The sequence below is a fragment of the Crotalus tigris genome, unplaced genomic scaffold (assembly GCF_016545835.1).
Source record: "Crotalus tigris isolate CLP2741 ecotype Arizona unplaced genomic scaffold, ASM1654583v1 scf7180000017666.27876245, whole genome shotgun sequence".
Taxonomy (NCBI): Eukaryota; Metazoa; Chordata; class Lepidosauria; order Squamata; family Viperidae; genus Crotalus; species Crotalus tigris.
Window position 1 is genome coordinate 2,410,332 of NW_024096551.1, and position 14,192 is coordinate 2,424,523.

At 36.0% G+C, this 14,192-nt stretch overlaps 1 protein-coding gene across 9 annotated transcripts in view; it reads left to right on the top strand.

The window, feature by feature from the left end:
- NPHP3 (nephrocystin 3) overlaps nt 1-14,192 on the top strand; it is a 128,817-nt gene that overhangs the window by 106,701 nt on the left and 7,924 nt on the right. For 7 of the 9 annotated variants that reach the window (XM_039336169.1, XM_039336176.1, XM_039336177.1 and 4 more), the window contains 8 exons: nt 149-271; nt 2,883-3,072; nt 3,542-3,783; nt 4,718-4,793; nt 5,404-5,531; nt 7,800-8,040; nt 12,855-12,980; nt 13,566-13,681. In XM_039336169.1, the coding sequence (XP_039192103.1) occupies nt 149-271; nt 2,883-3,072; nt 3,542-3,783; nt 4,718-4,793; nt 5,404-5,531; nt 7,800-8,040; nt 12,855-12,980; nt 13,566-13,681 (1,242 nt within the window). Of the gene's footprint in view, nt 1-148; nt 272-312; nt 424-2,882; nt 3,073-3,541; nt 3,784-4,717; nt 4,794-5,403; nt 5,532-7,799; nt 8,041-12,854; nt 12,981-13,565; nt 13,682-14,192 lie in introns of those variants that run through there. The other 2 variants (XM_039336175.1, XM_039336178.1) reach the window with 2 other exon arrangements.

Below are 14,192 nucleotides of genomic sequence, written 5' to 3' on the forward strand. Positions count from 1 at the left end.
CAAATTTAAAAAAAACATTTACAGGTAGAAAGACTATATTTCACATTCAAATAAATGCCTTTATTATAATTCTACTGTAACTTAGATAATTACTCCCCTTCCCTTGCAATTTGCCTTCTTCCATCTTCTTCCTCTACAATCACCCTAGTGAACAAAGAGTGACATGGAGGAGTGCAGATGAATTGCCCTGGTTGTTCCAGCAACAAGGAGACAAGCAGAAGCTACAGAAATGTTTATTGAATCTCTTTATATCTCAGAATCTTTATAAAAGGTAAGGATGAAATATTTAGACTACGGCTTTGTTTATTGCAGACATGTCAAACACAAAGCCTGGGGGCCGGATGCGGCCCGCGAAGTGGTTTCATGTGGCCTGCGAAGCCATCCTGGAAACAGTGAAGGAACGGCCCCTTCTGCCTTGGCCAGGTCAACCGGGAGCCAATGTACAATTTTGTGGTGGCCATCTATGCTGAAACGCATTCAGTCTTAGCTCCACAAGGCTGTCTGGAAACAGCGAGGAACCAGGAGAACCTTGAGCAGCAGCCTTGAGGAAGTGGGGCTGGGCTTGGTGCCACGGGTGCTCAAGGGCCAGGCTGGGCATTTGACCTCTGCTGCCCAGGGCTCTGGGCAGCCTGCACCACCATCCAGCCCCCCCCCCGCATGGCCTGAGAGTAACAGTGAGGCTCCTACGATGGACCATACCTTGGCACTTGCCCTGGTCCCACCCCCTTCTGCCAGAGACCCTCATATCTGTCCCACTCCTGCCCAGACCCCCACAGGCACCCTTGATGCGAATGATGTAGAGCTGCCTACGCCCACCCAGTAGGCCACACCCACTGTCGACACCCACCCAATAGGCCGCACCCACCCTGTCCACATCCATCCCCCTGAGGGCAATCACAATGCTGATGCAGCCCTCAATGAAATTGAGTTTGACACCCCTGGTTTATAGGTTTCTAGTGACAAGATTTGTGTTTTTTAATAAACACAGAAACCTGTTGAATTAAATATCAAAGGGCACAAGTCTAAATATGTATTTTGGTTATTCAGATCAAAATTAGTAAAGGAATTCTACCCAAATAATCTGAATGGGAACAGAGGATTTGGTATATTTATTCTTTATTAAAAATTCTGTCCTGTTGCCCTTATCAGGATCTTTGTTTTAGACTGGAAAGAGAAATAAAGATCTCTTTGTTCTGTGTTTGGTATCATATATCTAAATTATTCAGAGGGAGATAGTTTACTGAAGAATATATAAGAAGTAAACAATCTGGTGCCCTCTTGATGATTTGGACCTCAATTCTAGTTAGCTATAGCTACTATAGTAGAGAATGGGTTGTGGGAACTGCAGTTCAGAATATTTCAAGGACAGAGATTGCTGATACCTGCTATTTATTGGGGGGGGGGGCTGTACCAAAGACAAAGACTGCTTTAGTTTTGGTTTACTGTAGTGCTTTTTCTCTGTTGCTGCTGCTTTATCCTTTTGCTTAACTAGAGGAATTTAGTTCAGTGAACAAAACATGCTGTTTTTATGGAGGAAATGTCAGTTTCAGTCTCTGGAAAATGCAGTTTAAAAATGTCTAAGGGGTGAGGTAGAGACCACTGTCCCATGGGATGGATAGTTATGCCTGAGTAATATGTTGGTGTATATTTGTGATCCAAAATATAAAAAACTGTTAATTCTGGCTTCAGACTGGATTGAATTAAGCAAGAGGCAAGAGTTCCCATTCAAATCTTTTAAAAACTTTAAGATATAAACATCAAGAAAAGCAGGGGAAAATACTTCATGTGATGCTAAAATTTTGTTTAATTTGTATACTAAAAGAATTTTTGCACTCGTATGTTGGAAATACTGGCTTATCCAAAAATCACATGCAGTACATACTAAAAAGAGGCTCAGAAACTGCTATAATTTCAGAATCTATAACTACAAATGTTGAAAGTTAAACATTGTAAAGGCAACAAATTCTGATTGTGGAACATTCCCAATCTGTTCTGAGCATACCAGAAATAATCTGATTCCAAAATATGATGTTCTGATAAGGAACACATGTTTTAAGATTTGATATTTTTTATAAGTTTGTACACCCTATTTTAATTTTAAAATAGGAGGTTTTGAGTTTAGGATCCTTCCGCTGCAAAATGTGTTGAATTTTACATTTTGGTTTTTTAAATTGATTTATTTTTTAAAAAAAATTGCCGTAAAATATTTTATATTTGCAAGGTGGGAGCTATTTGACTTATGCTTCTTAGGGCCATGATTTCACAAACTAGGTGCCTGTAAAATCTAGATATATTAAATACATGTTTTATGAATTTTTAATTTTTGGAGAATAATTCTACATTGCTGTAAATTATTTAAATTGATGTTATTGTCAGGAGCATGATTTCCTAACAGGACAATGCAGTTCTGTAAGAAGGACAGCCACAATACTGACCACTGGCTTTCAAAACTATACTCTTAAGTGTTTCAAAAGCAGAGTGGCAGGGATAGATTATAAGATATATAGGCACCTGTTGGAAATGTTTGTATTTCAATTCCTTTACAAAATTGAATGGTCTTTGTTTATTGTGTATCACCAGCTTGTTCATACATTGCTTTATTTTTTTTTAAAAAAAACTAGGAGTAACTTGTGGTCCAATTCACCTATAAAGCAAAACCAAAAGCAAACAATCCATGTAATCACTTCACACAATATATTAACCTGACCAATAAGAATCCTTAGAACAGGGGTGTCAAACTGCTGGCCCACAGACCAGACACATCATGACAAAACTGCGCCCATCCCATTGCCAGCAAAGGAAAAAAGCTCTGATACGTTGTGCGATGTCACATGACATCGCGAGCTTGACATGTTTTAATGAGCTGTATTTATTGCTTGTAGGGGACATTTTGCAGAACTACTCAGCTACTGGCAGCTTCTTGGTAAAGACAAGAGCTCCATGGCAGTAGAATATTTTAGTTCTCTGAAGTTATATGAGAAAAACTGTGAAGGAGAAGAAAGCGTGATTTGTTTGGCTGATCTTTATGAGACCCTGGGACGATTTCTTAAAGACCTAGGTCTTCTCAGTCAGGTAAGTACCTCTCCAGAAAAGAAGACACATTCAGATCTCTTGTTTTTTTCAGTGGCAGATATAGAATCAGATTTCTGGAGAAACTTGAGATTTTATTTGAATAACTTTCATCTTTCTTTTAAGCATGTTTCTTACTTTTCATGATTATAGAAATTTGACAACAGATACAAGATATCTGTATAAGTCTAACCATGTGATTGATTGATCAATGCAACTGATTTCATATTGTCATTTTTACTGTACTGAATGACATAATGTAGAATTAAACCAACAATTGACACTAATTCTTGGAAAAGACAAGAGCTCCATGGCAGTAGAATATTTTAGTTCTCTGAAGTTATATGAGAAAAACTTTGAGGGAGAAGAAAGCATGATTTATTTGGCTGATCTTTGGGCCATTGTGTGTGTGTGTGTGTGTGTGTTACGGATTATCCTTTTCTAAAAAGAAAAAAAAACACCTTCTTTATAGGCAATTGCTCCATTGCAGCGCTCTCTGGAGATTCGAGAAACTGCCCTTGATCCTGATCATCCCAGAGTGGCCCAGTCACTTCATCAGTTAGCTAGTGTTTATGTGCAGTGGAAGAAATATGGCAATGCTGAGCAATTATATAAACAAGCACTTGAAATCTCTGAAAATGCTTATGGATCTGATCATCTCAGGATAGCTCGTGAACTTGATGCTCTGGCAACATTATATCAGAAGCAGAACAAGTAAGGAAAAACCATATTCTATCCAGACTGCCCCCCTTTCATTTTTAACAAGACCTTCCTGGGGGCGCTGCTAGAATTTTCTTGGTATTGAATTGGCCAAGAAATTGGGTTGAGAATATAGGGGGAATATGCAGGGAATGAAAGTTTTGAAGCTGGGGAATGATTTTAAATAGTTAATTATTTTAAATATATCTTATGGAAACCTGGGAGGAAAATTAGGGAAGATTGGAAAGTAACAGAGTACATAATGTAAATGACATTGTTTTATTGGTTTTACAATATTTCTTAGTTTATGTGTTACCTGCCTCATTCATTTTGTGAATCGCTATAGCTAATGTTTTTGAAATACCATTTTAAGGAATTACTACAGTTTGGTTTCACCTTAGCTTATCTATAAAAACTAAGTAGATTCGGACCAAGTTAATATATTGATGGAAGGGAACCAGAAAATATCAGAACTCAGGCTACACTAGGAAGTAAAAAAAAAAAAATCCTGGAAGAGAGCAAGAAAATCGAAAATACTTTTGCCAAGGAAATAATTCAGATTAGTCCATAGAATCATCAGGATTCAACCAGAAGGACACGTATAAGTTAAAACATTCAAGTTCGCAGCTAAAATTTACATGAAGCTACATATTGATCTGTTATCTGCCAGATTTCTGTAGGCTACTAATGAGGGAAGAAATGAAAGAAGAAAACAGAAAGATGAAATTAGAAATCAGGAAAAGGTTTAAATCTGTGTATATTAATGCCTGCAGCAATATTCTAAAGAAGAGTTATACAGTCCTATATAGGTAGGACCTCTCCATTTGTTGGTTTTTATTGGAACCAATCCCCATTATATTCTGAAAAATTATGATCTTCTAAAAATATTCTACTGCTAAAACTTCTGTTCATCTACCACTGTTACTATTAACTGAATTTGTGATTTTAGATTTGAACAAGCTGAACATCTTAGGAAGAAATCCTTCAAAATTCAGCAAAAAGCTGCAAGACGGAAAGGCAATCTGGTAAATACATGTAACTTCACCCCGTTGGGTTGAGACACCATTTTTTAGAAAAAATGACAAAAGTTTTTCTCAAATTAGATTGGCATCCTTGCTAGTATGTGTTCATTTACAAGTTTTGGCATTGGCAGTAAATTGATTCAGATGTTATTTATGAATACAACTTGATTTATATCACATTTAGTTATATTAAATTTTCATACCAAAATAGATAGTTTTATTCTTTTTGCTCAAAAAGTTGTTATTTTAAAAGTCATAAGTATTTTTATAATTCTGAAAAATGTCTAGCAATACTGGCATTCCTACTTCTTATTTGCCTCTTTTCATGCAATATTTTCTCTCGCTGTCTCTCATCTAAATGGGTAGGCAATTTTGGGGGATATATTAATATGCTTTACAATCTAATTTTAAGCTTTCCTTTTCCTTGCTTTAAAATATAGCATTAAACTGGAGAGGATCTACTATAGTTAGTAAATCACACATTTTCCCTGTGGAACAGTACATATTCAGATTCTGTCATGGATTCTGCAGGTTGGCTCCAAGCATGTTTTCCCTTAGTTTTAATCACTGGAGATTAAAATATCAAGGAAATAATTTCCTCATTTGCTTTTAGTATGGATTTGCTCTTCTTCGTCAACGATCTCTGCAGCTGGAAGAGCTGACTTTAGGTAAAGATACCTCAGATAATGCTCGAACACTTAATGAGCTTGGAGTTCTCTACTACCTTCAGAATAATCTGGAGTAAGTAATAACCAGGTGACAACTGATTTATCTTAAACTGAAGGGTTTTTCTGAAGATAATTAACTAGAGTAGTAGCATTAATTCTGTGTAAGAGATCCATTTCTGGAAGTAGTGACATTGAATAGCTTCTTAATAAATATATTAAGAATATCAAATGAATATTTTCTACCTGCTTAAAGGATAGCAGAATTGATGTAATTAAAATGCATGGCCTTTTTGTCTGCATTAACTTGTTATCTTTGTAGTAAAAAACAGGAAATGTTGAGTTTATCAAAGTTTCAAGGAAAACTTGATATTTATTTCCCAGTATAAAGCACGATACTATAGAAAGCTTTATTCTTATGCAGGTCACATAATAATCTATACTATGAATTCAAAATATTTTGGCCAGTCATATGTTCTATATGACTCCAGAATTGGAGTTCAGACATGTTATGTTCAGTATATGCAATTTTTGAAATTATTTGTGATTTTGAGGGAATGCATATATATTGTGACATTCATCAGATGGCTAGGAGATACTCAGAAATGCTGCAATAGAGATCCCTTCACAGATTCTGTATTACTTTCCTGGACATATCTCTTTGGCATTTGTGACTGAGTCTCTTCTCAGTTTCTGATTTTTGATTAAAATTAATGAAGCAATGGAGTGCTTGGTGCTTTCTGAACTTGGTTGTTTGCTTGCAGGCTTTTCATTATTCGAAATTAGGTAAAATCATCAGTGCTAGTGAGCATGGTGTTTTCTCCTTATTTATATAGGAAGTTTTTATATAATTATAGTTCCATAAGTTATTAGTTGACAAAGATTCTGGAGCATAGTCGTGGGTATTGCTCTGGTTTTCATATGAAATATACAGTTTTAAATTTTAAAATATGCATATTTAAAAACTAAGTATTCATCACTTATATAACACTGTTCGAAATTTATTTTATTTTATTTTACTGTTTGATTATTATGATGATGATTTTTTTCTGATAAGAAAATCTTAAGAACTGGCCAAGTAGACCAGATCTCTATCTGTAATTCATGGAAGGGAAAGTAACCAGTTTTTATTAATAAACCATACTTGACTCAATTTATGCAGATATTAAATTAGAAAGAGTGATTTTCTAACAATAGTCAGATACATGGAACATAATAAGTGAAAAATAAACATAGTAGCAAGATGTATGACTTTCTAAGAATACATTATTTTCCAGCTGGAATTTGACATTATTTAATTATTATCTTAAATGCAGATTTGTTCCCATCTAGTCATGTTTTGAGGATGAGCGCTGACCTGACATGTATCATTGAGACCTGGTTGGGCAGTGAAGGGAATCCCCCCCCCCCTCTAAAATGTGTTGTCCTAGGTTTTGAGGGTAGCATTAGCCATGACTCCAGGGCAAGGATAGTGGTATGACTATAATTATATGCAAGTTTAGCCTGTGGGGCATTACTGGTTGAGGGACCTTTTTTGTGAGGCTAGGCTTTAGGTATCAGTGGGGATTGCTGTTCATTTATCCCCCCTCACCCTCCCCATTTCAAAGTGCCCCTGAAGAACATTTGTAAACAACAACTGGTTCATAATGCAACCGCATATGTAGGGAGGGCTTGGAATTCTGGGTTTGCCAATATTATACGTCACTTTTATGAGCTGCATTAGTTCTCAGTTAACTTTGACTGCAGTTAAAGGTGCTAGTTATCATATTTAAAATTTTACATGGCAGGAACTAAATTATTTGTGGGACCACTGCTCCCTGACAGATTCTGCCCATCCTATTAGATTGGATAAGGGTAAGCACATTCCAGATCTCCTCCCTAAAATGTTGCTTTCTAGTGGGTCCTTGGAATATGCTTTTCCATGGCTCCCCTGGCTTGTGGAACATCCTTACCCCAAGGTATCTGGCAGGGCCTCTACACTTTTAGCTTTCTGGAATTTAGCTTTCTAGAGACCATCAAGACTTATACCTAACTATCTGTGACTTATTGGTGGGGTATCCCAGAGATGACTGAAATGCCGGGTTTTAGGTTTTGTATTATAATTTTATGGTTTTGTATTATGTATTATTTGTGAACACCCCAGAATTGTCCTGTAAAACAGGCAGCCATATAAGCCTTTTGAACAAAATAAATGAGTGAATAATAAATTGCAATTATAACTAGCTTGACTTCATGAATATTTCCATGAAAATAAATGAGCAGCCTTTCTGTTTGCTAGTGTTACTGTAGTAGTGTGCCATTGACATCCTAATATACACATATTTATCTCTAAACTGGTTGATAGGACAGCAGAGCTTTTCTTGAAACGCTCTTTGGAAATGAGAGAACGGGTTCTTGGAATCAGTCACCCTGATTGTGCCCAATCACTGAACAATTTAGCAGCCCTCAACAATGAAAAGAAGAACTATGACAAGGCAGAGGAATTGTATGAGCGAGCCTTGAACATCAGGAGAAGAGCATTAGCACCTGACCATCCTTCTTTGGCTTACACTGTGAAACATCTAGCTGTGCTCTACAAAAAGCTGGTAAATATTGATGTCTAACATTATGTATACTTTAGAATTCAGTGCCAGGAATTTCTGATCATTGATCACCATTGGGTTGGACTATGGGCATTAGTGCCCCAAGTGGGGAAGTAAAAAGTTATGTAAGTTATGTAACTCTGGTTATGTACTTCTGTGCATTAGAAAATTTATTTCAGAAACATTACTCATCCTTCTCCAGAACTATGAAAGAAGTATATGCACTCTTGTGTGAGTCTGTATAGATGTACGTGTGTGTCCGTTTCTTTGTGTGTGCACCTACAAAGCTAAACATGTACACATAAAAATAGTTGGTTTAGTTTAGATTATTTTTAATTACAAAATTTTATTTTATTTTTTTGGTAAATATTTTATTAATTTCAAGTTTTACAATCATAAGTACTTAATAAACAACTCGGTGTCTGGGTTCCTTTATCATTCAGTGGTATATATTAACTTTCACTCAAAATATCCAATATTATATCATCCAGTATTTCCCTGGTCCTCTTTTCTTCCAATAATAATCATTTTTCCACACTATGTAAGTATAATTCTTACTGCTATTAATAGCTATACAATTAAATATAAACATCTTCATCACATGTTTCTAATGTTATACATAGTGTCAGTAATATCAGTTTATAATATTTTCTCTAGTCAAAACATATTTCAAATGTATTTGCAATCAGAGTTCCCTTATTCAATCTGTATCCTGTTTTTTCTTTTTTTTAAATTTTATTTTCCTATCAATATTCAAAATAACTTTATCAATTATTATTTTTATCATAATTAATTACATTTGGGTAACTAAAATCTTCCCTTATACTGACCTTCTTAGTATTTTAATATTTCACATCTTATAGAAAATTATGTTATCCTATTTACAAATCACATCCTTCTAATTTATAATGGTCCTTTTATTTCTAACAATTGTCTATTCTTTTAATCATATTCAAACATTCATTAGATGGTATAATACCTCATCTAATTAGTCACGACCTCTATTTTCTTCAGTCTTACTCTAACTTTCTTTCTTTGCCAAATAACTTTGCAAGTCAGTGCATTTAGGTTACCAAGTATTTCTTCCTCTGTTTCTCTAGATATTATTTGGAATAAAAAAAGACAATTTAATTAAAGTGTTTTTGTAAAAATGCTTAATCCATTTATATTCATTAAACAGCCTCCATTTTCTTTCTTCTTCAGTTTCTCTTTTAGCTTTTTGTTCCCCAGTTTTCAGCATTTCTCCTAATAGCTCTGTCATCCATTTTATCAATTCTTCTTCCTTTTACTCAAATATATTCTGAAGTCTTGAAAAGTAAAATGTCTTTCCCATTTCCGGTGTTATATCTGGGTCTTCCAAATTTTTATTTATCTATGCCTGCTGTTGGTTTCTTTTTTTTTGAATCTTCTATCTTTATGTCAGTTTCCCTTATATTTTCTTCTTGTTTCTGAGTTGCTAGTTCATTCTTTATATATTTTCTGAATGTTTTTTCCAAAGCACCTGAAGGCAGGACAAGAAGCAACGGGTGGAAACTAATCAAGGAGAGAAGCAACCTAGAACTAAGGAGAAACTTCCTGACAGTGAGAACAATTAATCAGTGGAACAGCTTGCCTCCAGAAGCAGTAAATGCTCCAACACAGCCATTTGTCCGAAATGGTGTAGGGTTTCCTGCCCGAGCAGGGGGTTGGACTAGATGACCTCCAAGGTCCCTTCCAACTTTACTATTATTATTATTATTATTATTAAGTTGGAGAAATTCTCATTTATGTTATTTAAATTATTTTAATCTCCTCATAATTTAAAACAATTGTCTCTTGAATTGATTTCAACATGGAAATAATTTCTTTCTGAAGTCCATTTACATTTTCTTGTTGATTATCCATGTTTCTTCCAAAGAGAAATAGTCCAGAAGCAACTTTCCTACTCTTCCTTAATATTTCTTGATTATTTTTGAAACTAAAAGTCAGTCAATATTTGTAATCCAGGCCAGCCAATTTAGAATGGTTTATTGTCTCCTTTATATAAATAAAACAGCCCAAAGATTTCCCCCCCTTTTGCAGTCTGCAAAAGTGAAAGTTTTCAGGAACAACAAAGAGCCTTATCTATGTCTGGGCTTTGTGCCAAATTTTCTTTAAGCATAATACATTGTAATGCCAAGGTTACCCACTAGATGTTGTTAACATCCATCTTCTAGCTATTAAGTCCATAACTATTTCACTAACTTTCCAAAATCTTTTCAAAAAGAAAGTCTTAAAAATACTTTTAGTCCCCAAATTTGTCAAAGCTATGTCTCTATATTAAATCCAAATTAATCTTGTAGTTTTCTCTAATTTCCCCCCAAAGGAAGTTATTTGCTGCTTCTCTTTTCCTGAGAGAACAGGACGGAAATTCCCCTTCTCTTTATCAACTAGAGGGTTTTGCTTTGGGAATTCTTTTTTTCAGGAAGTGGTTTTAAAATTATAAAGAGAGTATCATTCTCACCTAGTTCCATCCGTGTTGTTCAGAGGTTGCTAGTTAGTGCTTATCTTGGGTTGTCGGTGACTTCTGGCTGGCCACAAAAATGCGGGCAGTGTTTTTTCTGCCAGTTTTAAGGGTTTCTTCAGATCAAATAGAAAGGCCACTGCCACTCCATGATCAACAAGGGTCCCCTTCTTCGTTGCCTCTCCGGGGTGACTTTAAATCCTTTTTAAGGTCCCCAGCAGAGTGAAATCTGATGTGGAAAATGGAGCCCTGTTTTCCTGCGCCTGTCACACCACGATATCTAACCTGGATCAACTAAAAAATTTTAATTAGATTGTAGGGATCTGCCCAAACAGGAAATGTGTTTTATTTTGAGCTTGAAATGAAATAACACACTTCAAAAGTTCTGTTGAACTTTTTCAAATTGATCACAATTCAACAGGGAAAAAATAATTGAAATAATTTGTTTGTAGTGTTTTGAGAATTTCAATGAAGGGGCTCAAAAGAATTCTCTGGCGTTAAAAAAGTATAGTAATCACTAGACATGGTAAAAAAGAGTTACACAAACTCTTGACTCTTTGCTGCCCTCTTAACTATTGTTTTTGTAGCTGAAGAGAGTGATAGACCTAGTCTAACTATCCTTGAATATTTTTTTCTTTTTTGACTGGTAATGTATAGCTTTTGTTTTTGGCCTTTCCCTCCTTTCCTCCCTCTTCTCACCTTCATTATAATTGAAGATACAGATGTGTAGCTTGTGGCAGGGTATTTCTCCAAAAGGCAACTAGGATACTGGTCCTGATATCATTGTAAATAATCTACAGTCATAGCAAGACCCTTGTTAGGAGCAAAGTCTGTCATGAAATAAGGTCCAGACAGAGTCAGGTCTGTCATGAAATAAGATCCAAGAGAAACAAAAATTGAAAGCGCTTTTCCCCCCATGAATCCCCATATTACTGGGGAATATGATAGAATTTTATCAGTGATGGTAAAAATTCCATCACTGCCTCTGTAGATATATAAGGCAACAGAAGCCTCTGCAGAGCCTAAGCATGGCTGCCGGGCAAGTAAGAATAAGGAAGGAAAGCTCTCTGATGCTGTTGCTGCTGCTTTCTCCTCCTTGCAATTGTTCCTGCTGTCCAGAAGGAGTACCTTGTCCAGAATGCACTCTGCCATATCATAAAGCAGAGGTCCCCAACATTTTGGGCACCAAGGACCCGTTCCATGGACAGAGGTTTTTCCACGGACCAGAAGGTGTGTGGTTTTATGTGCTGCCTGCATCCCGGAGATGGGGCTTTGCTTGTTTGTGCAGACCGGTTGCTGGTGTGCCGCGGCCCGGTAATGGTCCACGGACTGGGGGTTGGGGACCCCTGCCATAAAACAACAAGCCATAAGACAGGCCATAAGCCAATTGTTGCTCTTTCTGACTTGGGATTTGTGGTGAACAGTCATAAACATTCAACCCTGAACAGCACTCTTGTTCATTCAGATTCTGTAGCCTTCTCATTTTATATTTGGTCACATTAGCCAATCAGACATACTTTCTTCATTAAGAGATACAGGTGGTGAGAGGCAGGATACTTTGTGTTGGCATCAGATCAACTTTTGAGGTGTATTTGGGGCTATAAAGAGGACAGGTTGGGCTATTTATAACTTGGAAGAAAATGAAGTTGGGCTTCATCTTGTTATCTGAAATATGACACTTGATATATTTTCCTTCTGAAATGTTAATTCCTATCCAGAAAAGAATGGTATTATTTCTGGATGGTACTTGGAGAAACATCTGAAAAACTGCCTATTTTATTTTGTACACAAGTTACCTGAATCAGTTACTCTGTGCTCGAAGTGTTTGTAATTCAAACTGTTCTGCACGTCCTTAGCAGATTGAGAAAGCCAGTTAGTGTAGTGCAGTGGTTCTTAAACTAACCTAATAGCCTCTTTTCCCAGTCAGGGAAAGACCCTGGACTGCTCTTTTATACAGATATCTTGGCAACAACAGCAGCAATCCCAAAGCTCATTCACAAACAAGCAATTACAACTTCCAGAATATGCTCAAATTACCCCCAATTTAAAAAGCACTAGACTAAAAACAAAGACATATGAGTTCTACTCCTATGTGGAAGTCAACTAGATGACTTTGGGCCAGCTACACTGTCTCAGTCCTGAGAAAAAAGCAGTTGCAAACCACTTCCAAAAATGTTGCCTAAAACTGAATGGACTTGTCTATGGAGTCATCAATAGTCAAGATTGATTTGTGGAAAGGAAGGAAAAGAAGAACCCAGAATGTAAGCTTTTCAGTTTTGCAAAAGTTTTTGTTTTGATATTTTTTTAGCTAATTCATGTTTGCTTTGTTTCCTAGGGAAAGCTTGAGAAAGCTGTTCCTCTATATGAGCTTGCTGTTGAAATCAGACAAAAGTCCTTTGGTCCAAAACATCCAAGTGTGGCTACCGCTTTAGTAAACCTGGCAGTTCTTTATTGTCAAATGGTAGGTTTCTTTTCCTTAATAAAAAAGGGTAAAATGTATGATGATATATATTGTCTTGGGTAGTCTGAAAAACATAGAAAAATAGAAGTGAACATCAGTATAAAATATCAGCATAAAAATAGAAGTGAAAATACTTCTTTCTTTTGAAACAAATTGATAGAGATACAGAAGTAGAGCACGCATCTACGTGATGTTTATTATTTGAAAGATGACATCTAGGTTTTTTTTTCCAGTTATATTTTTCTTCGCTGTTTTTTTAAAAAAAAAAAATCAGAGGAAGGGCATATATACTGGAATGGGTCAATGGCAAGCCAATTTTGAGTCTGAAATTCATGGAAAAACTTAAACGTTTCTCCCCAAAATCTGTCTTCATGGACAGAGGAAGCAAGGGAGGAAAGATCTTTTGTTTGCACATGATTTTACTTATTGTAATAACTGCTAAAATTTTGGGAGAGGGGATATTCATTTCCTGCAGGCATAAACCTTGTCCTATAGGCCGACAGACTGATTTTCTGGCTTTAAAATGAATTTTGGTAAATATTTTAAAAATACATGCCTAATTTTGTTTTCTTACCTCACTTTTAGAAAAAACATCAGGAAGCGTTGCCTCTGTATGAACGTGCATTGAAAATTTATGAAGACAGCTTTGGGCATATGCATCCTCGTGTAGGGGAAACATTAAAAAATTTGGCTGTGCTAAGGTATCAAGTAAAATGTGTTTATTCTATTGCAAATAAATAAATTGCTACTATTTATAGCAACCCCTAATGTTTATAGTGATGATATAATTGAGGCATTTTGAATTCAAGGCAGATGGTACTGAATATCAGAAGCATTTCTGCAGTCCTATTTTAAGGCACTCAGTCTGCTTCTAGTCTATGCAAGATCCAACTAAGGGTGGAGGTTGTATATGATTGAATGATCCTGTCTTTACATTAAAATGCTCCATATTGTTGAGTCTGGGCTGGAATGGGAAAGATGGTAGATGTTTCTGTGTATACCGATGACTTGGCATAAGGATTAGGTACTAAATGCAGCCGATGTATCTTTATCAGAATAACAAGAGTTGGAAGGAACCTTAGGAGTCTTCTAGTTCAGGGCTTTTCAGCCTTTTCACAGATTGTACCACTTTTAGGACATGACAATATTTGAGTACCACCAGTGCTTAGCAAGGTGTCAAAAACTTGATGACTAAAAAAAGGAGGGGGATTT